General features: G+C 41.8%; 1 protein-coding gene across 5 annotated transcripts in view; it reads right to left on the bottom strand.

The window, feature by feature from the left end:
• Positions 1-25,165, bottom strand: part of NEK6 (NIMA related kinase 6) — a 166,796-nt gene that overhangs the window by 36,374 nt on the left and 105,257 nt on the right. For all 5 annotated transcript variants that reach the window (XM_074293056.1, XM_074293057.1, XM_074293054.1 and 2 more), the window contains 5 exons: positions 24,375-24,515; positions 21,618-21,680; positions 17,061-17,171; positions 2,617-2,725; positions 1,608-1,715 (listed from right to left, as the gene is read on the bottom strand). In XM_074293056.1, the coding sequence (XP_074149157.1) occupies positions 1,608-1,715; positions 2,617-2,725; positions 17,061-17,171; positions 21,618-21,680; positions 24,375-24,515 (532 nt within the window). The remainder of the gene's footprint in view (positions 1-1,607; positions 1,716-2,616; positions 2,726-17,060; positions 17,172-21,617; positions 21,681-24,374; positions 24,516-25,165) is intronic.

Here is a 25,165-nt window from a genome sequence, read left to right as displayed (position 1 = left end):
TCCAATATTCAGAGAATCCGATCATTAAGAATCTAATCCAACATCTTCATTTTACAGATAAGGAAACTGAGGCTCAGAGTGATTTAAGCAACTTATCCAAGATTAGCAAAGAACAGAACCAAGGTTCTTATGCCAAACCGAAACCTTATACACTATGTTCAAAGAGCTTTTCCATTTCTAATATGATATTCTCTAAGGTCCCTTCCAGCTCTAACATTCTGGATTCCAATGTTTCTTCCAACTGTCAAACTTTATGTTCTAATATTCTTAAGATTCTTTGAGCCTCGACATAAATATCAGAATAGCACAGGGAATGTGACTTATACTTAGATTTCACCATGAATAGAAAAGAGACAAAGAATAAATTGGATGAAACAAACATTATCTTTTGAGACCCCCCCCAACTGAAACTGGCCCTTTGAGCCATAATAGTCAAGGTTAGTATTATTTCTGAACAAGATAATAACCAACCCAATAGTGACTTAGAGCAAAGCCAGCTTCCTAGTATTCAAATGTTCTGAATCAGAGGGGTATGACACAGTTGGTTTTTTTAAAGCACTTTAAACAGCTACCACTGTTTGATCACCAGAATTAATAAATTTCACCAAATCATATGCTATCCGCTACAAGTCTTACAGCCATCTGGAGCTATATGAATAATGCACACTAACAGTTTACATGAAAAAATCATATTTTTCAGAGAGCTCTTTCGCGTGAACCAAAAGACGCTCCCATATTATCATTCTGTTTACACTCAATGTGTGTCACTTGCACAAAGGTGTCAGAACATGAGAGACAGACCAGCTTGTAAGTTTGGGGTGAGACAGAAATGATTTGGGCCCAAAACCATTTTTAAGAGGTTGGGGAAAGAAAGTAGAATAGAACTTTTTTGTAATTCACAATTTCCCTTTCCCCCATAACATTTCGGTGAAAATTTTAATATAAATAATAGCAATAATAACACTGTCTAGTATTTCTCATCACAGTTTGGCTAAAATGGACAAGTCACTTCCCCTCTCTGGGCCTTAAGTTTTCTCATCTGTAAAATGGGAGTACTAGAATAGATCGTGTCTAGGTCCATTCCAGCTCTAATAGTTTAAGTTCCACGTTTCATAAGATTCTGTGCTTGAAGAGTCTTCCAGCAATTCTATGGCTTAAAAAGCTCAGAAAGAGCAAGTTTCAAGCACATTTGACTTTTATAAAAACCTGAAAAAAGGTCAAGTCCTTGCAGCAGCTACTGGAAAGTGCCAAGAAACAAGAAGCACAGGAGAATCCAGGGCTCTACAGCTTTCTTGTATTACCTACTCCAAGACAAACGTGGGCAGAAATGTCTTCATGATGGGTCCTATCGGCATCTCTCGTCTTTGGTATTTAAGTATTTAAGAGGAGAGGAGAGGGGAGGGTTGGAGAAAAGGAAGAGGGGAAGGGGAAAGGAAAGAAAGGAAGGGAGGGAGAGAGAGAAAGAAAAGAGAGAAGGGGAGGAAGAAGAATTGGGGAAGCCTTTCTTAAAGAAAGGCTTACTCGTACCAGCTTTAAAATAAGAGAAAATACAGGGTGAGACTCCCTAATTCCAAATCTTACTGACCTCTGGGAAGGTAGGGGCTTACCTAAGGAGTGTGCTGCCGTGGTCTTGGAGCTGAAGAAGCGGCCCAGCCCGAGGTCTCCCAGCTTCACCACACCTGTGGCCGTTATAAACACGTTGGCAGGCTTTATGTCTGGGAGGGAAAGAAAGCTACAAGTCAGACTCAGGAGGCCTCTTGGGTCTTCAGGCTCCCCATTCCCAAAGATTTGCCCGAACACCCCCAGAGCAGCCACAAGGCGGGCGGAACTGTGGAAACCGCTGGGCAGGAAGAGGAGACCTGAGTCCCGGAACTGGCTCTGTCACTGGCTTGCTAGATGACCTGGGGCCAGTCACTTTATCTCCTCATTTGTAGAGTAACAGGTTGGACCCCCATGGAGCAAAGTCCTAGGGAGCCCTTGCTCTGGAGTCGGAGGCCCTGACTGCGGCCTGACTGACCTTAATCCCTGGTCTCAGTTCCCTCATTTGTAAATATTGGGGGAGAGACCAAGTGTCCTCTAAGGAGCCTGCTAGAGACTAAGCCTGTCATCTCACCTGCTCTCCCACATTGGGTTCTAAGGCTTCTTCTAGCTCTGTGGAACTTCCTGAGCTCTAAGGTTCTGCCCGATTCTAAGGAGTCCAGGAAGGCGGGCAAATTGTGGGAAACCCTGTGGGGGAACCAAGAAATCCCCACCACTCCTCCATCAGGACATCACGCTTAACACAATGAAGTCGATGCCATGGAGCTTGCCGCACCCCCCAAGCTGCAGCCTTCCACTTCTGACACTCTGCTAATGGCAGGTTTGACACTTGACTTAATACCAGTGATTAGAATACAAAGCAGCTCTTCTTCACAATGCTCCCCTCACTCTGGACTGACTCTAACAAGGAAGCAAAAAAAAAAAAAAAAAAACCAGGAGAAATCCATCTCACCAGTGCTGCCGTCTCTCCAAACATGCGTTGGCTGCACATCAGCATAATTGTTTTTGAATGTAGCCACTTACTAATTGGAACATTATATTATTATTCAGTGAAAAGAGAGAGCGGATTAATGTTACCTCTGTGCATCACCCTGCGGGAGTGCATGTGCTCCACGGCGCTGCACAACTGCACAAAGTACTTCCAGACCGTCCTCTCGGGGATTAACCGTTTCTGCTTTTTAAAAAACTGTGGAAGAAAACGCAACACCCAAAGAGAAGAGGACAGAGCGGAAGATGAGGGGGATGGGGAGGAGAAGGGGGGAAGGGGCAGGGAGGACAAAGAAAGACAAGGGGAAAGAAGAGGGAGAAAAAGAGAGAGGGAGAGAGCAAAAAGGGGCAAAGGAGAGAGGGGAGAAAGATAAGAATAAGAGAAACAAATAAACAAGAAAAGCACAAAACAAGTGAGATACAGAAGAAGAAAGAGAAAGGGGAAGGAGAAGAGAAGAGAAGAGGAAAGGCCCGAGAGAGAAAGATGGAAACGAAGGTGGAGAGAAGAGAGAAGCAGAAGGTAGGAAAGAGAAGTGGGTGTTGAAGAGAGAAGGAAGAAGGGCAGGGAGAAGAGAGGAAGATGGAGAGACGAGAGAAGGAAAGGGTGGCGAGGAGAACAGAAGGAAGGGAAAATGAGAGATTTATACAATTAGGAAAAAATATGACCAATCTCACCCTCCCCCAAATTCATCAGGTGCAGTGGAAAATAGCACTGAATTTACAGTCAAAAGACTATTTAATATCAGTGTGATTTTGAGTAGGCCCAGAATCTTAACCTCTCCTAGCTCTAGTTCCCTCATTTGTACAGTGGATAATTCTTTCATATTCTTTTACATCATGTGACGTAAAAGCTTGACAGGAGCTCTGAAATGAGCTAGCCTCAAGAGAGGCCCACAATGTGACATGGTCAGTCACTGACAGGACAAGTATTCAAATCCTCATTTTTTTTTTAATTATATGAGGCAAATCATGAGAACATGTTGCACACTGTAAAGCAGCATATGAGTGCTGGAGATTTTTGTTTTACTTTTTTTTTTTTTTTTTTTAACTATTCAGGTTAAGTTACCTGCTGAAAACTGTTCTTTTCCTATCAACTATAAGAAAAGCCAGCTCTGCCTGGTCATTACCATTCCACTCCTTCTGTGTGGTGTAAACCTCCTACAATTCACTAATTAACAACCATTACGAAAAACATACTTAAATAGGTTTGACATTCTTGAATGGACACCAATTATAATTAGCATTAATCTCCTTAATTACCTTGTGAAACATATTTAATGCCTCAAAACAACAAATGTTGAGGATATCTTCCCTTAAGTAATAAATGGAGTTTGGGGGAAAAGAAAAAAAAAGTGTATAAATAGATAGGTTTTCTGACAATATTCTTTTCTAACTTTCTAATATTCTAACATTCTAACTGAATGGTCAGTTAACAAGTTCAAGATTCTCCATCCCTCCATGGCCATCAAACACTTTTTCCCAAGGAATCAGAGACTAGAAAGCTTGTTACAATGGAAAAAACGCTGACAAGATATCAGGCAGGCCTTGTTGTTGCCCTTTATAAGCTCTGTGACCATCAGGAATAACTTCTCCCTGGGTCAGCTTCCCCATCTGCAAAATGAGGATTCAGGCAAGGTGATTCTCAACGTCCCTTCCGGCTCTCCCAGGTGACATTCTAAGATCTCTTCCTGGTCTAACTTGCCATGACTCTAAGTATGTCCTAAATTATAAAGCAACAGCAAGTACTCTGAATTTCAGCAGCCCAGGGATTGAGAGAAAACCAAACAGAACGCACCGGGCTGCCTGGCCAAGGCCTCTCGGACGCTCTGGAATGCAGGGCTGGCCCTCTCTGATGGGGGCGGCTGCCAGGGAAGTGCCTGGGAGTGGCAGCATGATATGTGGCATTTGCAGGCACCAGCCAGACCTGGCAGCAAGCCGCTTATAAACCTCAAACTGTAAACTGGGACCCTACTGGCAGACGTTCATCAAGGAACACTGTGTGCAGGAACTGGGCAGCCACAGCTCATGCAGTGTCAACAGAGGCTTCAATCTCTCCTTTTTCCAACTCTGTATGGGTGCCAACTGCCTGCCTCTGGCCTGAGTTTCACGAACGTTGTCACTGCCAGGCTTGTTATCTGATTCAATAGATGTTCAGACCAATTCTGGCTGCTGAAATCTTCAGCCTCCTTCAAGAACCAGCTAGAGGGTCACCTTCTCCAAGAAGACTTCCCTAATGGCCTTTCCATCTGGAAATGATCTCTCCCCTCCTTGAGTCCCTCTTAATGCTTTGTCTGGAACATTTCAAGTATTCTCCACTTAATTCTGTGATGTACAGAACCACTCAATCTACTCTACTCCATGATCTGTGGGTTCAGCCTACATAACTAGCCCCATTCCCCTTCCCATGGCAGATCCCAACCCTCCAATGACTTAGACACTCATAACTTGGGGTTCATGAACTTGTCTTTTTTAAAAAAACAATTTTTGTAACTATATCACAATATGGTTTCCTTTGTAAGCTTATATATTCTATTTTACTCATTTAAAAAAAAATGACTCCAAGTCTCTAGGCTTCACTAGCCTATCACCAATGGGGTCTGTGATGCAAAAATCCTCGTTGTGAAACCTGGTTCCACGAGTCACTATGGCTGAAAAAAATCTAGCACTATAGTCTTTGTACTGCTTGAGACAGCGGGCACCAAAAATGTGATGCTTATGCATGCTGTTCCCAGCTTGCTAAGATCTGCTGGAGTCTCCGCTCCACTGGTAGAACTTTCAAGAGCCCAATGTCACCTCTACAAGACAGCAAGGGAAGAAAGGGGGCACTTATCATACACTACCTTATTTAGATCAAAGCTTTGTGTTCTGGAGAAACAAAAATGAAAGACAATGGGTAAACAGCCTGGGAGACACACAGAAAGCCCCAAGACTTCAGGGAACCAAAGGAGGTGGGAGAGGGGGATGGGGAAGCAACTGGAGGCCAGGATGATACTTAGCCAATATTAAGGGAGCAATGTAAACCTGCTAAAGTTAAAGATCACTGACAGAAGAGAAAATGGCTAGCCTGGAAAAACAAGGACTCATGGAGACATGATCCTTGCCTTCTATTCTTTGGAGGAAGAGGAGGCATAGGGGGGTAGAAAGATGGTTCTAGAGATGGTCCGGATCTTGTGTTCCCATCTATGCGACTAAGTGAGTCATTCTAACCTCTTCCTTGGCTCTACTCTCTTCAGCTGGAAAATGAGAGGTCAGCCAAGAGGCCTTGGAGGGCCCCCCCCCCCCAGGTCCAAATCTATAATCTTGTGACCCTAAGGGATGGTTCTGAATGGGCCTGGACTTGTTCTGCTCACCTTCAACTATAATTGGAGGTGGAAGGCGCAGAGATTTGACCTTGATGTAAACTCAATGTAAGCTGAACTGTTGTTCAGTTGTGTCCAACACCCCACTTGGGGTTTCTCAGCAAAGATATTGGAGTGATTTGCCATTTCCTTTTCCAGCTCATTCTAAAGATGAGGAAACTGAGGTAAGCAGGACTAAGTGACTTGCCCAGGGTTTCACAGATGTAAATGCCTAAGGCCACATTTGAACAAAGGTCTTCTGGACTCCAGGTCTGGTGCTCTATCCACTAGAAAAACTTCTACTGAGCGAGCCTTTTCCAGTCTGACACTTTGGATTCCCAAGGCAATGATCTTTCCACTGGCAGCATGGTCTTTTAACATTCATTTTTTATAAAACTTTTGAGTTCAAAATGCTTTACCTTCCTCCCATTTTAAAGGCACCAATGAAATTTCGACAAACAACAATAGTAACAACAAAAATAAAAGATCTGGGGGGGGGGGGGAATCCTAGAAAGTCCATTTCCTTTATCCCAGCTACTGTGAATCATAGAATTTGCAATTAAGAGAATTCATAAAAGTCACCTAATTCAACCTCCTCATGTTACAGACGAGGAAACTGAGGAACAGAAAAAGGAAATGATCACACTAATAAGTCACAAAATCCGAATGCCAACCAGATCTTCTCACTCTAAAACCAACTCACTCTCAAAACTACTACATCATGGTCCTTCTGGACGGGTCACCCAGTTGGGGTTTCGAGGCCCTTGGTGCAAATATGACAGAGAGTACACTAAAACTCAAATGAAGACACACTTACAGCCAGACTGCAAGGGGAGATGGAAAGTGTTATTTATGCCATAATATTGGTTTAATTCTCATTAAAGTATTTAAGAAAGGAGATCCTAGACTGCAAGTGGTAATTTTCTAAATGTCATGTCCAATAAGCCTTGCCTGACATTTACCAGGAAGCCCCAAACTCTCCAGTGGATTCCTGAACCACCGCATAGCTACTCCTTTACAGTCACTCGTAAATAATGTCGGCACCGAAGCCTGGCCCGGTGGAGCTGCCTGGCTTTGTCAGCCCCACACTTTCTGAACAAGATCTGCAGCTTTCTGCCAGTCTTGTGCTGGGTTAGAGCAGATGAGAAGGGCAAGCAGCGTGGGGATGCAGCTTCCCTGCTGCACCAGGGGAGATGCAGAGCCCCAACTAAGGATTTGGGGCCTGGAGTAACCCCTCAAGCGATGCCTACGAGAAACCTGGAAGTCTTTTAAGAGAGGGAGGGACAGAGATCCTAGGACCATACAGAACAAAGATACACTACAGTGCACTGCCCCAAGGAAAGGAAACACCTTATCTGTTAACTTTACATTTTAAATTATTATTCTTGATAATATAGTTCTAGCTTCATATATGACATTGGAGAAAGATATTTATTCAAGGGAAGGATGGAGCAGTAACTTCTGCAGCAAAAAGGTGCTTTAAAGAGGAGGATTAAAAGAGAGACTGAAGCAAACCACCACCCCAACCACCTCTAAAATCCTCAATGTATCAGGACAAAATATAAGATCTGTAAGGGACTTAGGGATCATTCACTTTGGCCCACCAAGAAAGGAGTCTTGCCCAAGACCACAAGGGAAATCTCATTCATCTCTTACAGTAAAACTTCTTAACCTGGGGGGTGTGACCCCAAAGAGGGGAAGCAGAATCTCGAGGTATGTGTGTCCTATAGTGTTGGGACTAGAGGAGTTAGATGTAGTTACTTATGGGAAGTGGAGAATTGGCATAAGCTAATATGAAGTATGTATAGGGAAATGGAGAGAGGGGCCTAATGGAGGGGGGAGACAGAGAGGGAAGGGAGAAAGCTAGCTGCAGCTGATGGCAAGGTTCTCGGCTCTGGTGAGACACTGAAAGCACAGGCCAGTCTTTTACAGGCCAGATGATGCTACAGGGAGACTATAAGCTACCTCAGCAGACAGACAACCTTTTTTTTTTCCTAACAGTTTATTTTATTTTATTATAGCTTTTTGTTTACAAGATATATGCATGGGTAATTTTTCACCATCGACAATTGCAAAACCTTTTGTTCCAATTACAGACAATCTTGGGAAAAAGCATGAATTAATCCCAACACACAGTGGTAAAGCCCTGGAAGTGAGGCAGTCTATTTACATCTAGAGGGTGAGCAAAAGGGAAAAGAGAGAGAAGGAAGAGTCAGAGAAAGGGAAGGAAGGAAGAAATAATTAACAATAATGGTACAGTAAGGTTAGTAAAGCACTTTCTAAGAAGGGCAGTGCCATAGAAGCCAAGGTGGGGAGATAGTATCTAGAAACAGGGAAGAAGACTGAGAACAGCCACTTGACCCGTCAATCCATGGTTTTGTGTCCTTGTGGAGAGCAATTTCAGCCTGGGAGCAGACACTGCAGGACGGTAAGGAGGGAGGGAGAGGTAAGGTAAAGGGAGCCACAGGTGTGGAATATTTACTTAGGACCTCTCAAGATACACAGGAAATTATGACAATAGGAGCTAGAGTGAGGAAGAGGGTCAAGTAATATTTAACATGTTTGTAAGCCATGAAAGAGAAGATGGAAAAAAGAGATTCAATTAGAGTAAGCTCTCTGCTGTACCCGGGAGACAGAAAGCAGTTTCTGGAAATCCTACAATCTACCCGGTTTGGAGGGGGTGTGTTACAGTACTTATGCAGAAAGAGATCCAAGATTCTGGAGATGAATCAAGGTAATTATAAGTGGGAAGTGATAAGATTATCAGAGACCCTCAAGTCTAAAACCCTTCTTTTACAGAAAAGGAACTTGAGGTCCAGGAAGGTTAAGGGGCTCCCCAAGGTTACACAGGCAATAAGTCTCTCTTCATAGGGCTTAGCTTTTAAGAGAAGGAAGTTTACTGGTTCCTCAAAGAAAAGAAGGAAGGAAAAATGAGAATAAAAATGGAAAACTACTTAGGATTAGAGTTACAGGTGAGAAAACATGGAGTAGGAGAAAGGATGAGCACAGAAGGAGAAAATTCAGTTTACCAAAGTAAAATTATATAGTGTTACATGTAGTATTATAATACTATATACTATTATGTAGTAATGTAATTTTTTTACTCAATGGTTGAGGCAGAGAAATGGTTAGGACTTTGTAATCTATTGGTGGTATTGATGTATGCTGGCTAATTAGGGGGAAACTGTGACTAAAAATCTCACATATACTTCTTCCCTAATCCATTTTCCCTCTAGGCCACATAGAACAACACTGCAATTCTATATTATAATCTTCTGTGTTTGAATTGATATTCTGTTCTGTAGCATCTTCTCGTTCTGACAGCCTGAACATTCCATGTTCTGCAATAGTGATGTTACTCTCAAAAAGAAACAAATGACTTGTAAAGCTCCTGCAGGCTGCATATTGACTTAGTTTTAAAATGTATCATTATCTATGTTTTATTGTACTTTTTATTTATCTTGTTAAGTATTTCCCACTTATATTTTAATCTGGTTTGGGTGGTACTGTGGGCCACAGTTGAATGCCTCTGTCTTACAGTCTCTTTTGCTTTGGCATTCCATTTTCTAGATGTTAACATTCTACCTTTAAGGTTCCTTCCTGCTCTAATCATCCATATCCTGAGATCTCTTTCGATCCGAGGTCCTACCGTTCATTGAACATTGACTGAGTACCTTTGGAGTGTGGAGCACTGTGCTAGGGAAGATACAAAGATAAATATGCCCAGTCCCTGCTCGGGAACATGAGTGACTGGACGATGTGCTCTGGAGTACAACAGGCAACATCAGGCACATACTGAGAAAGACAAACTGCTGTGACATGATGATGATTTAGTACATGACCAAAGCAGGGAGGTGAACTTTTCGAAAGTGTTCATTTATAATAATCATTGAATAATGATGGAGGGAAACAGGTAAAATGCAGAGAGCGGGCTGAAAGTGCGAACAAACATGATATACCACATCTGTTCTCACCGGGGATGCGTCTGAAGATTAACATCTCTGAGAATGCATTAATATGTCAACGAAAATATAGAAGCAGGTGATGATGGTTCAACTAAAGCTGCTTTTCCGCAATACAAGTATTCCTCTGAGCAAAATAACAGAAGAGCAAAGCAGTGAACATTTTCACAAGCCCTGGTCCCTGTGGGGAAGAAAGTCAGTAAACTTAAAGAAAAAAATGTTTCTTGCTCCTGATAGAGGACAGCATAGCTGGGACTGCCGAGCTAGCCCAGAGAGTAGCTCAGCACCAGCTGTCTGGAAGCCCTGGTCAGAGACTTCTGTTCATCCACAGTCCTGCTGGGGCCCCAATAGGAAGAGAGGAGATGCGGTGGGGAGAGCCATGGAGCTGAAGAAACAACACCTGATCAGGGAAGGGAAACCTGCTTTTCCTCCTTGCCTCCCTCTTCTTGTCTTTAAAAAAGAGGAAGCCTTGTGTAGTGGAGAACCCAGGGTCCCAGCCCAGCTCTGCCTCTAACTGGCTAGGTGCCTTTGAACATGGATGGCCCTTCTCCCTGGGCCCCAGTCTCCTCATGAGGGCCCGACAGCGAAGTGGCTAGCCCTTTGTAGGGCTAACATTCTGCATTCTTTGGGTTTTCTAAATACTTATATTCTATGTCCTAATATTCTATGTCTCAATTCCTTCCAATGCTAACTGTTACAAGATCCTTCCCAGCTCTTACATCCTCTGTTGCAACATCAGGTATTATGAAGTCCCTTCCAATACTAACATATTTTGTTTTAGCATTCTATTCTCCAAAGCCCTTTCCAGTCCTGATATTCTGATTCAATTTATCCTGCCCTTGGGTTCCATGTCCAAGGCTAACTTCCCATCCCTCACCCAGGGAAGAGGAAGAGGTACCACAACCTAATGCTGCCGGCCCTCTCTCGGCGTCTGTGATGTGGGTATGCCCTCCATCAGCCCAGATCACCACTCCAATGTGCCTTTTCATCCTGAGGGATGCTTGTCCATGTTATTCTACAAATCTGCCACAGAGGATCCACCTCACATCCTGGAGACTTTCTTCAAGGGAAATGGGGTCAAACTCAAGTACTGAACCATACTTCAGAATCCTTGCAGGATACATATTGACTTGGAAATCACATATGTTTATATATTTCTTTTTTTTTATTAATACAGCAACACATTAAAATCAGATAGGCACTATATTTTCATCTGGTTTGGGTTGTTGGGAGCTCTGTAAACCACATGCAGCCTATCTGGTTGACACTTCTGCTTTAGGATTTATTTTCATATCTTGTCAACTTCAATAAGATATTTGGGGATCTCCTTTTATTTATACATTACTCTATTCATTTGGCCAGCTTATTTCATGCATTTTCTTGATAATATTCCTTCAGTGATTTATAGTCCAAGGATTAACACTGGACTATTAATATTAATGCTACAGCTTTAATAGTTTAAAACCACACCAAGATTTTTGGGATTCCCTTATATATGACAAAAGGTAATTTGGAAGGGAGAAAAGGCACTGGGAAATAGGGAAAGATCAGGAGAGGCTTCATGTGTTGTAAGAAGGTGACACTTAAGTTGGGTCCTGAAGAATACTAGGGGTTCTAAGAGGTTGAGGTCAGGATTCTAAGCAGGGAGACAGCCAGTACAGAGACAAACAAAAAGATTGAATGCCCTATAAGGAGGTTTATGTCTCTCCATTTCTCTTTGAGTCATTTACAACTTTGATTCCTATTGAGGTCAAGGTTTTCCAAAATTTGAAACCATATAGCAATGAAAAATTTATTCAGGAAAAATTTATTATTAAAAAAAATCTTTAAAGCTGCCTATTAGAATAGACTAACATAAAATGCAAAAAAAAACCTCTCAATTTGGAAAACATTCCTAGAAAAATTGGAAAAAATGTTGGCAGAAATTAGATTTAAATTAACAACTCATGTCATAAACAAATATAAGTTTGAAAAGACTACATGACTTGAATATTAAAAATCATATCTTAAAAATTTAAAAGAAAAATGGATGTAATTAATATTTAGGGTATCTTCCTAACCAAACAAAGACTAGGAATCTTTGCAAAAGATAAAAAGATTATTTCAATTACATGAAATTGAAAAGTTTTTGCATGAATAAAATTAACTCAATAAGGATAAGAAGAAAAGTGGCCAACTGGGGGAAAATCTTTGTGTGACCTTTGACTGTGGAATGGCTAAACAAATTCTGATATGTGATTGAAATGAAATATTACTCTGCTATAAAAATGGTAAATATGATGACTACAAAAAGGCATGAAAAAACTTACATGAACTCATGCAAAACAAAGTAAGCAGAAGCAGGGAAATACTATAAACAATGAGTAAAAATCTATAAATGGAAAGAACAATAAAATATTCAAAACTGAATGTTGCAAAACTGTAATGACCAAGTTTTCCCCAAAGAGACATGAATAGGTACCTCCCCCTACTTTTTTGGAAAGGAATAGAGTGGTGAACAAGGGTGTGAAAACTAATGGTAATATCAGTCTTGATCAATACATTGGGTTAGTTTTGCTAAATTGTGTTCATTTTCTCTTTTTTATTCTTTTGCTATAATAAACAACCTTCTGGGAAGGAAAGGAGGAAAATTACCTATTGGGAAACGTGATATGAAATAAAAAAGCCCCAAATTTATTATTATTTTTTTTAGAAAAGATCTTAACATTAGGAAATACTGTGGGATCATTAAAAGCACTGCACAATTTCCTAAATACCATCCAACCAGCTCTCTTTCCTCATAGTCAATTTTGGGGACAATTTGTCCATCTTCAGGATCTCTTCCAGATCACAGATATATATACTACTGTACTAACTCAATGCACTGTTCATCCAGAAGCATACAGTCTGGACAACAGGCATTCATCATCCATCTAGTTAATTTTGTATTAGTTTGATCTCTTTTACATAATGTTACATTTTATTGATGAGTCCCTATAATATTCTGGGTTTGATGAAATCAGCACAGCATCATCAGCAAAGTAGAAGCATCTGGACCAGATGCTCACAGGCCCTCAAAAACTCCTACTGCAGGAGAACTAGATTAAAATGTAATTAGGAAATGTTTAACAAAATAAGTACAATACAATAGAGATAATGTTAAATTTCAAGTTTCCTAAATCAATATGAAGCCTTCAGGGATGTATTTCTATCTGAGTTTGACAACACTGATCTGAAAAAGTTCATCATATATATGGGAACCCTTCTTCTCGAAACTCTGTGTTGAAAAACTCTCTATGGCAGTGATGAATATACATCTCCCTGTGTTGTTTGAAATAAATCAGCAGGCCAGAATGACAAGAATAATTCAGAGGCCATTTTTCCAATGGGGTCTTTGGAAAGCACTTGGTGTCTGAAGTATTGAGGAAACCATCCAGGTCAAAGTCTCTGTATGTTAAAGAGCTTCTCAGTCCTATAATCAAGAATTTTATCTTGATAATTATAACACAATTACCCAAAGCCATTGAGCCCCCAGCATGAGAAGCCACTCAAATCCCAAGGCAGTGGCAATGATCCCACTAACCCTAAGAGGATGAGTGTCCCACTTCCGGGACTCAAGTTCTCTGATTCCTCCAACTGTAACCTCCTTTCATTTCTTTTCTTCTGCTACACCTCCTCTTAAAACTCTTCTTTGTTCTCCCTGTGGCTTACAGCCATTCTGCCCCTCAAAGCTCTCCTAGGCCATCATCTGGCTTCCCGTGCCTTCCCCTTACAGATAGCTAATTCAACATTACATCAGCGACCCCTCTCAAAAGCCTTGCCTTTCATCGTACCACTGCTCAGACCTTATCAATCCCTGCTCTAGTCCTTCCCCAGCATTCATCTCTACTGAGCCTGCTGCTGAATGGTGCTGGAGGAAGCCCCCAACTCTGCTGACTGGACCCCACCAGGCTGTGCTATCTTACTGCAACTGAGCCTTCACTGAAGCAAGGTAATCCTTTTATTCTTCACTTACTTTCTACCCTCTCACCCTGCCCACATTGGCTATTCCAAACCTTTCTTTCTCTCCTTAAGCCTCCCCTACCATCTTCTGTCCTTTTCTCTCAGCAAAACCTCATATTTTACTGAGAAAAGAGAATCATTCTACCTGATCTCCCAACTCTCACCTACTCTATGTCACAACTCTTGACATCATTCTAGTTTCTGATGAAAAGCTATTGGTTTTTTTTGTTTGTTTGTTTGTTTTTTTTAATGAGGTCAATTACTTGTACTACTGATCTTATCCCTTTCTAGTCCCTTCTAGCAGGTTATCCCTTCAATCATCCCTGCCTTCTTTAATCTTCACTATCTCTTTATATTTGAGAGTATTCATTACTACCTAAAACATCCCTAGATATCCCCCTTCTCTTTAAAAAAAAAAATGACCTACCATGACTTATTATATCTCTCTTCTTCCACAGTTAAACTCTTAGAAAAGCCCCCTATATTTACTGCCTTCATTTCTGCTTCTCTCATTTATTTTTCAACCCTTTTATTATTATTCAATCGTTCTTCAGTCACATCCTACTCTTTGTGACTCTTGGGATTTTCTTGGCAAAGATACTGGCATGATTTGCCAAATCCTTCTCCAGATAATTTTACAGATGAGGAAAATGAGGCAAGCAAGGTTAAGTGAGTTACACAGGGACACACAGTAAGAATCTGAGGCCAGATGTGAACTCAGGAAATGACTGTTCCTGACTCTGTACCCTTTACATTTGCTTCTGACTTTATCAACTGAACTCTTCAAAGTTATCAATGATCTTTTAATTGCCAGATCATGATACCACTGACCACCTTCTCTTCCTGGATACTCTTTTTTTTCTGAATTTTTATGATAGTGCTCTTCCTAGATTCTTTCTCCTACTTGTCTGGCTGTAACTTCTCAAGTTTCCTTTGGCTAATCATTAACCATTCCTTGCTCCCTAAGCAAGGGGGCTTCTAAGACTACTTCAATTCTTTCTGTATACTAGGGTTAAGCTTTTTGGCATAACAGGCTGGTGAATCCCATAAATCCTTTCTAGAATAACTTAAAATGTACATCATAGAAATACAATCATCAAAATATTTTTTAAAAACAAGTGAAAAACTCTCACTCTAGGCTTACATGAGAATCTGCATTATGCTATGAATTATAAAAGGGGAAATTCAGCTTACAAACACTGGGAAAGCCTCTGGGTTAGTTTCTATGGTGTCAGCCAAACTGCTCTCAGGTTGGGGAGGCACTTAACCCTGGGCAGGGCCACAGATGAGCCACTTGTGTGGTCATTTACATCCTGTACCCTCTGCATCTCTGAGCACCCCACGCCTTGGAAGCCATAAAACAAAAAATGCCCCTTTGCAACCATCAAGCTCTGCTAAATGACAAAGGAGTACTTTAACAGAGTGAAGAAGACAATTGGTTTCTTTATTCTAAAGTGCTCATGGCCAGACATCTATAAGGTAAGGTTCTGGGAAACTGGCACTTCAGAGGCTGTAAGGCACTCTTCAAACATCTCAGGTAAGATACCCATATCCCACTACTGGGCAGCAGCTGTTTACCTCCCTACCCCACTGATGAGGGCTCAGGGGAAGATAGAGGGCAGGGCAGGCTCAAACTCAGAGGAATAAAAACACTCATGGGTAGAAGGATGGTTTTATTTGGTTCCCAGCAGGGCAATGCCTCACACCCTCAACATCATCTCTGTGGAAGTGAGGACGTGAGCTGTCTTGGCCCCTCATCATACTTGTATCTTCATTACTATGGTGGGTCCAAAATTTCTGCCTGGTTTGATCCTGGTCAGGAAGAAGGACCTAATTGTTGAAGGAGGAATGCTGGCAACCTTTGAAGGAAGAATAATCATTCCAGAGAGAGAGTGGAGAGAAAAGTCAAACATGTCTGGTTATATGCTCTAAATGCCAAAATAGTCCATTAAAAAGAATTCAGAAAAAGGACAAGGTAGAATTCCATAGCCTTAAATTTGTCAGAAGAATTCAGCCCAAGCCGTTAGGATTCTTACAAGGTGCTAAGTCACTGAAATTGATAGAAGACAATAATTATCTAATTTAGCATGGTTCAGTATGATTGATCTGATCCTACAAGGAGATATTACGGGCCAGAACTTGAGACAAAGATAATGTACTTAGTTCACGCCTTTAAAGGAGTTCATACCTTTAAAGGAGTTCACTCATTGGTTCACACATTAGACTTCACACCTTTAGAGAGCATATATAAGGAGGAAAGGAAAAGCCTGCTCATGGACTTCCAGGAGATTTACAACTAGGATTGACTTCTGGGAGATTCATAAACCCACAGAAACCCACAATCCCATTCTTGGAGGCAGAGTCAAGATTCATTCCAACTTCTACCTTTGTGCTTGCTGGAGACATTGGGAGGATGAAAGGCTGAAGCTGGTTGGAGGCTGAAGGACAAACCTTTGGATTCAGAGACATTTGGAGGGAGCTCTTGGAACCAAGGAGAGAGATAGGCCTCTATTAAAGCTAACCAGGCCCCAGGAAAAGATTCAAGACTTTGAAGGAAACAATAAAGGATTTGGATTTTAACTCCTGGCTGCATTTGAGGTGATTAAACTGAACTGAAACTAAGGCTGCTCCCAGAAGCTCCCCAAGAAACCTGCTCCCAGAGAATGATCACAATTTAAAGAAGAGAACATTACACCAAGCGGGTGAAGAAATTCTCAAGGAGAACATTTTGATAACACAGATACAAAAGATTCTGATTTCCTAAGTTAGTTGTCTAGAGAGAGAGAGAGATGCAAATCCAGTGAACTCATTCACAAATGAGGAGTTTTTAGGTCACCTATAAAACAAAGACCAAGGCTGGATAACCAAAGATAAGTCAAAAGAGTAGCATGGTCAGGAGTTCTGAAAGTCAACATGAACTATGGCTAGCAGGGAAATGTGAAGAACTCTTAACTGGGTTTTGCCTGCTTTGATGATCTCTTTGATACTGACTCAAAATTGATTTCAATCTGGCCCCTCTATCTTCTGACCCTTGGGATGAGTACCCCATTTCCCTGGGAGAATACCCTTGCGGGTTTTTGGTTTGTTTTAACAAAATCAACAGATTTCTGGCCTGCGTGAATCATGACGCCTCAGCCCACACTATGGGAAACTTCCTCCCCTGAACCTCCACTGTGGTACATTAAGTGGTACACTTAAGAGAAACTGTAATAACTATGTGTCTCTATCTTGCGTCGGTGTAGAGGTAGCTTACCTTAATCATCTGAGAGAGGTCACCTGCATCAGCCAGCTCCAGGACAATGTTCAGCTCACTCTCTTCAATGAAAGAGTCCAAATATTTAATGATGTTTGGGTGGTTCAGTTGCTGCAAAGAAAAAAATAAAAAACAGCAAAAGGTGAGGGACACAAGGTACCAGGGTCTGAGGCTTCAGAATCAATATATGACAGAGACTGTGAAATCTGGGGACTCGGAGTCTTGGCTGAAAGACAGCTTTATAATTCAGGCAGATGTTCAAACATCTTTTTGACCCTCGTTCAGGCCTTCAGTGTCCGTCACCTGAACTACCATCACTTTGTAAATGATTGCCTCTCTCCAATCAATTCTCCCCAGAGTACTCAAAATCATCCTTTTAAGGCACAGATCTGACCATGTATTTGTCCTGCTCAAGAATGTTCAGCAGTTCCTTCTTGCCTGTGTAATGTGGCATTCAAAGGCTTCCAGATCTGACCCAGACTAGCTTCCCAGACTTATTTCACATAGGCTCCTCTTGTGTTCCAGCCAAGCAGTCCCTGCCTGAGTGATTTTTGCACTCAGTCTCTCAATCCTTCCTTCAAGGCTCAGCTTAGGAGGCTCTTCCTGGAAAAGCCTTTCCTGATCACTGCCCGAGTTGTGGGTGCTATGATATACCGCTCCATCACATGGACCAGAGAAAGCTGAAAGAGCATGTTATAGAAAGACCAGCCATGGATGAAGAACCTAAGGCCCAAAGAGATGCCATGCTTGACCAAGGAAGAAAGCTAACAAATGGCAGAGATTAGGCTTCCAAGACAACAATCTTCCTCCTATGCCATTCTGTTTCTATCTAGGGAGGGCTTAACCAGGATCTAGATTCCTGGTTACAGATTACAATTCATGAGATTGTAAACTCCATAAAGGCAGATACATTTTTTATCTTTTCCAGTCACTTAATATGTTTGTCCCACTGAGGTAAGTTTGAATGGAATAAGAATGTGTTGAACTGAATGGTACTGACTTTGTGTGAGATGCTTCGTCTTTCTAGCCTCAGTTCTTGACTTTTTCCACTATACTCCAGCTGCTTCAGTTTCCTAATTTGTGAAATGAAAGAGTTAGACTACATAATCTCTAAGGCCTCTTCCAGCTGACATTTTGTATTCTAACTTCTAACATACAAAGATCTTCTAGCTCTAACATGCTGTTTTAAGGCCCTTTCTAGTTCTAAGATTCCAAGACACACTTCCAATTACAGATGCAATACATCTCAGGAATAATCAGTCAGTAGGAAGATAGGATTTAATTTACATAAAACTTTTCAGGAACATATCTCCTATATGAAAGAGAATGCTCCTCCCACAAAAAGAAAACAAAACATTTCTTTAGCTTGACATTTCTTTGGCCTGGGACCATCCCCCCATGTCTCCTCAATGTCCTTGGGTTATTTAGATATAGCTGTAACTACCACCAACGTGGGAGCTATCAATTAAGGAGAGAGATGAGTCACAGGTATTGATCTGACAAGTTATTAGCTTCCCAGCAGCAAGGAAAGCGAGAGCCTACTACTGCCACTGACAGAAGTATGGGAACGGGTCCCTCCAACTCCTCCCCAGTCCCCCAACAAGACCCTGAATAACCCTGCCCCCCCCAGGGGCCCAGCTCACACCTGCATCCAGTTTTCTGAAATGCTGACCAGCACAATGAAAAGGGGTTTCCTGAGTTGACATAGAGAACTTCCCCGTTCTCAGTGATTGGCTCAGCTCCCCAGCAGCCCAATTCTCTCCATCGCCAGAAAGATCTGTCATATTTTGTTGTGTCCTTCACAGAAGGACCGATATACATTTGAAAGAAATGCCCTATAGGCAGCATTAACAAAGATATCCCCTGTGAATTGGCAATACAACCCGATTTACCCAACTGGCTTCTTAGCCCAGGCTGAGCTGTGGCTGCTTGGATGGAGGAAGTACTAGAAAAAACAAAATCATAAGATTTGAGTTCAAGTTTTGTCTCCTGGCAGCTGTATGACCCTCTGAGCCTCAGTTTCCTCATCTATAAAATGGGGAAAATTAATAGTTGCCCTTCCAACTTTATAGGTTTGCTTCTTAGAAAACATTTTGTAAACTATAATATGGCAAAGCAATGTGAGCACTGAGCACCATTTATCTCAATATGAAAAAAAATGCAAGGATTTTAGAAATATCATCATGGGTCATTTTCAGCATAATACGGTGGGAAGGATTTTTGAATGAGAGGGACTCAGTTCAAATCTCATACCTACCACTTGCTATCCCTGAGACCCAACAAGTAACTTAATCTCTTTAGTTGTCAGTTCCTTAATTTGTAAAATAAAGGTGTTGGACTAAATTGGAACTGATTTGCCTTCCAATTCCAAATATGTGATTTTTTTTTTTTTTTAAACACAGGGCTGTCAAGAAATAGGGTGTGCAAAATAAAAGAACACATAATGATCTCAAAATCAACAGACCCAATTCAACTTCCAGGACCCACATTTACTGGCTGTCTGGCTCTGGGCAGGTCATAGCCTCTCTAGACTCAGTTTCCTCATCTTTAAAATGGAGATGATGATAATTACACTGTGTACCAACTTCAAAAGGATATTGTAAGGAAAATTTTCTGCTTAATGTTAAAAACAAAACAAAACAAAAAACCATAGAAATGCAATACAAACTCTACAAAATGCTAAACTATCATTGCTATCTTACAAAGCATGAGAAAGAAGCACAGAATGTCAGAATAGGAAAGGACCTTAGAGATCATATAGTCTAATTACCACCACTAACCATATAGAAGAGGAAAAAAGGAGGCTCAGTGGCTTGTTTAGAATCAAGGACCAGGACAAGAACAAGAACTGGGAGATATGGCAGGGAGAGAAGTTGTCAAGTAGAATCCACCAAAGAGTCCCATTCTTCAGAACCCCAGGGCCAGATCCTTTTCCCCTTTTCCTTTTTTTCATTGTTATGTAGTTTCTTCTGTCCTTTCTGGCCTCAGGTAACCTAGGAGAGCTTTGCCAAACTTCTGGCCAATTAACAAGAAGCAAGTCCTCAAGGTAGCAAGAGGTAGGAAAAGGTGTGTGTGTGGGGGAAGAGTTAAAAAAAAAAAAAACAACCCAAAACAAAACAAAATCCTACTGAATATTCAAATATCTATGTTCAGCCACAAAGGAAAATAAATAAATAAGATGGGGAGAGAGTGGCTCAATCACAAATCTAAAGCTCTACTCTGAGCTAAGAGCAGCCAAACCCTGCCCTCAGGCCTAAGCAGAGCCAAACATACATTTTTGATGTTCTCTGGGAAAGAATATTTCAGAGCACCTGTCACTTTGCATGCAGAACCCAAGAGGGGAGAGAAAATACATCCATATGTATAAGGCAGAGATGGGGACCAGATGATGGTTTGGTTTTATGTTGATAGTGTTTTTTGCTTCTAACTTGGGAAGAGACTGAAACAGTCTACAAGGTGTAGTGGAATGAAGACTGGATTCAGAGGCTGAGGCTTTGGGTTTGAAGTCTAAATTTTGCTAATCACAATCTGTGAGATATCAGAAGAGCCACCCCATCTCTCTGGCTTTCAATTTTTTCCATCTGTAAAATGAAGGAGTTGGATCACAAGAAATTTGAGAACGGGACCCTCAGAGTGCCAATGCTCTGGAGATAAATAAAGGAAGGAGGGATGCTTTTTGCCTTCACAATGTGGATTATAACACTGTAAAAGAGTCAAAGAATATTTAAAATCGTGGAACCTGAGAGCTAGAAGGAGCCACAAAGGGCATAGAGTCTAAACCTTGTCTGAGTGTGAGTCCTAGCTCCAACAGGACAGTCACAGTCAGCTAGTTTCCATTCAAAGACCAGGGAGCTCACTACCTTACACAGCAGTTCTGGTGGGGAAGAAGAGGGCTGGTGTTTATTTTCCCCAGGCACGGAGCCCAAACCTGACTTTTTTTTGGGGGGGGGGGCACTTCTCTCTACTGAGAGGACCTCATTGTCTGAGTTTCATGCCGTTCCCCTCCTTACCTCAGAGGGTAAATATCTGGCCTTGAAGTCAAAGGACCAGACAGAAACCCCACCTGTGAAGCTACCTAACCTTAAACAAATAACCAAACTTCCCTGGCCTTCAGTTCCCTCTTCTGTAAAATGGGGTAAACTAGAAGGCTCCAGGTCTTGCAGGCTTATAAAAATGTGCATTGTTGTTGCCGTTAATGATTCTCCCCCTCCCCCCCACTAAGGTCAGATCAGGACCACCTCCACCATTTTCCTGATTATCTAGTTAACAGGATTACTATTTTTATAACTACAAGACCCCGCATGAGTTTCCTTTTCTGAGCAAAAGTTTCCATCACGGATAAAATGAGAATAATATTTGTATTGCATACCACACAGGGCCACCGTGAGGATAAAATGTGCTAATTCATGGACGTGGATGTGCTTTGTACTCATGGAGTACTATTATAAATGTCAGCTCAAATATGTCAGACATAGGCTCATACAGGAGGAACACAGGCTCAGGGACATTCCCAGGGATAAATTAGAATATCCTAACACTTTGCATAAGAAATCTTACCTTTAAGAGGTCAATCTCTTTAATGCAGTCTTGTCTGGCTTTGGCATCCATCATTTCAAATATCTTTAAAAGAGACACAAAACACCTATTTTAGAAACCAGAGAGAATAACAGAAGATATAAAAGATCACAAGTAGCTAGTACTTCATAGTTCACAAAGCTCTTTCATCCCCGAGAGAGGCAACGTGCTACAGTGGATGGGGGCTTCAAAGCTGGGAAGACCTGGCTTTAAGTTCTGTCTCTGACACATTCTGGCTGTGAGATCTCAGGCAAATCACTTTTCTAGTCAACTCTTCAAGATTATAAATTGCAGAGAAGGTACCAAGCTGCATTAAGAGAAAATTTTCTCATTTGAGAGGTAACTATATCAATGAAATTACAAGTCTAGTCCTTATCCCTATCCCACAGGGATAAGGAGTGAAAGTCATATTATTTCTGGTTTAGTAAACTGGGGTGAGGGCAGCTAGATGGCTCAGTGAAAGAGTACTGGACCTGGATTCAGGAAAATCTGAGTTCAAAGTAACCCCAAACACTTATTAGAACACTTAGCTGTATGACTATAGGCAAGTCATTTCACCTTTGTTTGCAGTAATCCACTGGAGAAAGAAATGGCAAGCCACTCTAGTATCCCTGCCAAGAAAGCCCAATGGACAATATGACCCAGAGGGTCACCCACAAAGATCTGGACACAACTTAACAACAACACAACTGAGATGAATCTATGATTCAAATTTCTCATATGAGGCACTTAATGAATGCATGAGAAATAGATGAATCTTCTGATTATATGCAGGTATTAGTAAATCTATCATGAAATTTACAACTAAAACACCAAAGTCATCCAAGACATGTCATTTAAAAATGTGTTTCTTTGGCCATTCAATTCAAAATGGCTTTTTCTTCCCCAGGTCTAGTTTACAGATTTTTAGATCTGGAAGGGATCTCTGAACACAGAATGTTAAATCACAGAATATTTAGAGCTGGAAAGGATTCAGACCGTTGAATGTTAGTGTTCAGCATGGTAGAGCTCTATGTGACCCTTTACTGATCATTCTCTAGCTAAACATTCTTTTCTGAATGGACATCATTCATGGAGGGGAAGTGACTTGTTCCTTGACTCCCAATCCAGTGGTCTTTTAACTCCATCCATCATGTGCTTCTACATGAGCTTGTAATTACCAGAGTAATAAGCATTAACATTCACTTCATAACTCTATATGAACAAATCAGGGGACTGTTGAAGCTCTGCTAAAGAATTAAAGGGAGATTTAGTTGAACAAAATGATGTTTAAACCTGCCACATGTGCAATGAGTTTACTGTTTCTCACTCATGACTCATATGTGAATGTTTGTGAAATGCACAGAGAAGTATTTTCATTTTCTAAAGGGGAGTAGGATGGAAAATTATTTTATTAATAATGATGATGGTAGCTAGCATTTATATAGTATTTTAAGATTTGCAAAGTGTTTTATAAGTATTACTTCATTTTATATTCACAACCCTGGAAAGTAGGTGATACTGTTATCCCCATTTCACAGATGAGAAGACTGAGATAGAGTTTAAGTGACTTGCCTAGGAGCAGACAACTAGTAAGTATCTGAGGCTGAATTTAACTCAGGTCTTCCTGACTTCATGTTCAGTACTCTTTCAACTGCAGTTCTGTTTTACTTAAATTTATTCTTTGGCCTGCAGTTTATTAAAAAGAAAAAAAAATGAACTAAAACTACTCTAACATCCCTTCTACAGCAAACATTCTAGTTCCAACATTCCTTCTTGTTGTTCAGTTATTTCACTCATGTCTGAAGGTATTCTTGGAAAAGATCCTGGAGTGGCTGCCATTTCCTTTTCTAATCCGTTTTACAGATGAGGAAACTGAGGCAAACAAAAATTAAGTGGCTTGCCCAAGGACACACAGCCAGGGAGTGCCCGAGAGCAGTTCTGAACTCAGGAAAATGAGTCTTCTTGACTCCAGATCTGGTACCCTATCTACTGTGGATGTACCTGCCTAACAAACCGCCCAGTTCAAACACTATGGGCTCTTTAAACTTTGTACGTCCTGAGCTTTCTCAGCTCTCATGCTCCGGGGAACATACTGCATTCCCAGGTCCCCTTTAGCTCCTACATTCCGTGTTCTGAACTTTCACAGTTGACCTCACACCCCCAGCTCTTCCTTAGTTGGTGCAATGCTTGCTCCGGGAAGGTGTGTTTTGTTGTCTCGTATTCGTGATTACACTTGACTCTCTCAGGGCTCACACACATGCTCCAAGATCCCATCCCGGTGTGACATTCTGCATTCTCCAAGGCCTCCTCCTTAGTGCCGACACAATTCTGAACAAGCAGGTGTCACAGGGGCAGATTTGAAGGGAGGCTGCACTCAAGTTGAGAATTTAAATGATTTCCTCTACAACAACGCAGTGAAAGGATCCCAGGGAAGCCAACAACAGTCTCTAGAATGGCTGGTGACCAGGGATAATCTCTTGAGGCAGGAACACTTAGTCTGGACTTTGGAGATGACTTGGACCACCCTCGGTGCCGTGCAGAACTGTTCCTCCCGCATTCCAAGCCTCCAAGCTAACAATTCCAACCACAGAGGACTCACTTCTGTTCAAAAGGGCTCATAGTCAAAGTTGGGTGAGTCCTCGTGCCCAGACACACCCAGAATAATAGTAAGGGGAAGTATATATCCCTATATTGGCTGGAGTGGGGAGAGAGAATGGGCCAAAGAGAAGAAACCAGCCTCCATCCTAAAATGGTTACCTGGACCTTCTTCAGAGCCACGGTTTTCCTGTCCAAGAGGCACGTTGCTTTGTAAACTTCACTGAACTGCCCTCGGCCTATCTTCTTTTCTATCTGGAAGTCAGCTAAGGTACAGCGATAGGGAAACGAAGTCAAATGTCTCTGAGAAAGAGAAAAAAACGGAGCAAGAGTGAAACAACGAGATGAGAGTTCCAACTTTGTCACAGCAGGTGGCGGTTCCGGCTGGTGGCCGGCCTGTTTGCTGAGGAGGAGGCCGCAGTGGCCCTCCACACTGGCGGTTAATTGAGAAGGGTGGGCCCTTGGTCAGGAGGAAAAGGCTGCAAGAACTGGGGTCAGAGAGGAGTTCAGTGGGAAAAAATATAACCATAGGAGGAGCCCCCAGGGCTACAAAGCCTTCACCTGGTCCTGACAACAGCCCTGGGAAGCAGCTAGGGAGGTTCCGAAGTAGCTGAAACACCCCCCCGTTCTGTCGTCCTGACATTCTGTGCTCTAAGGGCCCTTCCAGCAGTGACCCTGTTCTCTGGTCACAGAAACACAGAGGGAGAGGAGGGACCTCCAGGGCTATCAAGTTCAACCCACAGCTGAAAAAAAATCCCCTTACAGCATTCCAGCAAGAGGTCAAAGAGGAGCACCCACTGCCTTCCAAAGGAGCCCATTCCACGTTTAGATAGCTATCATCTTTAGGAAGTTTTTACTCATCTCAGACCTAAATTTGTCTCAACTTCTACCCACTGCTCCTAGTAAAGTCCTTGGAAGCTCAATAGAAATCCAATCTCTCTCCCAAAGCACAG

Source organism: Sminthopsis crassicaudata, chromosome 2 (genome assembly GCF_048593235.1).
Source record: "Sminthopsis crassicaudata isolate SCR6 chromosome 2, ASM4859323v1, whole genome shotgun sequence".
Taxonomy (NCBI): Eukaryota; Metazoa; Chordata; class Mammalia; order Dasyuromorphia; family Dasyuridae; genus Sminthopsis; species Sminthopsis crassicaudata.
This window is presented reverse-complemented; position numbering and strand designations above follow the sequence as displayed.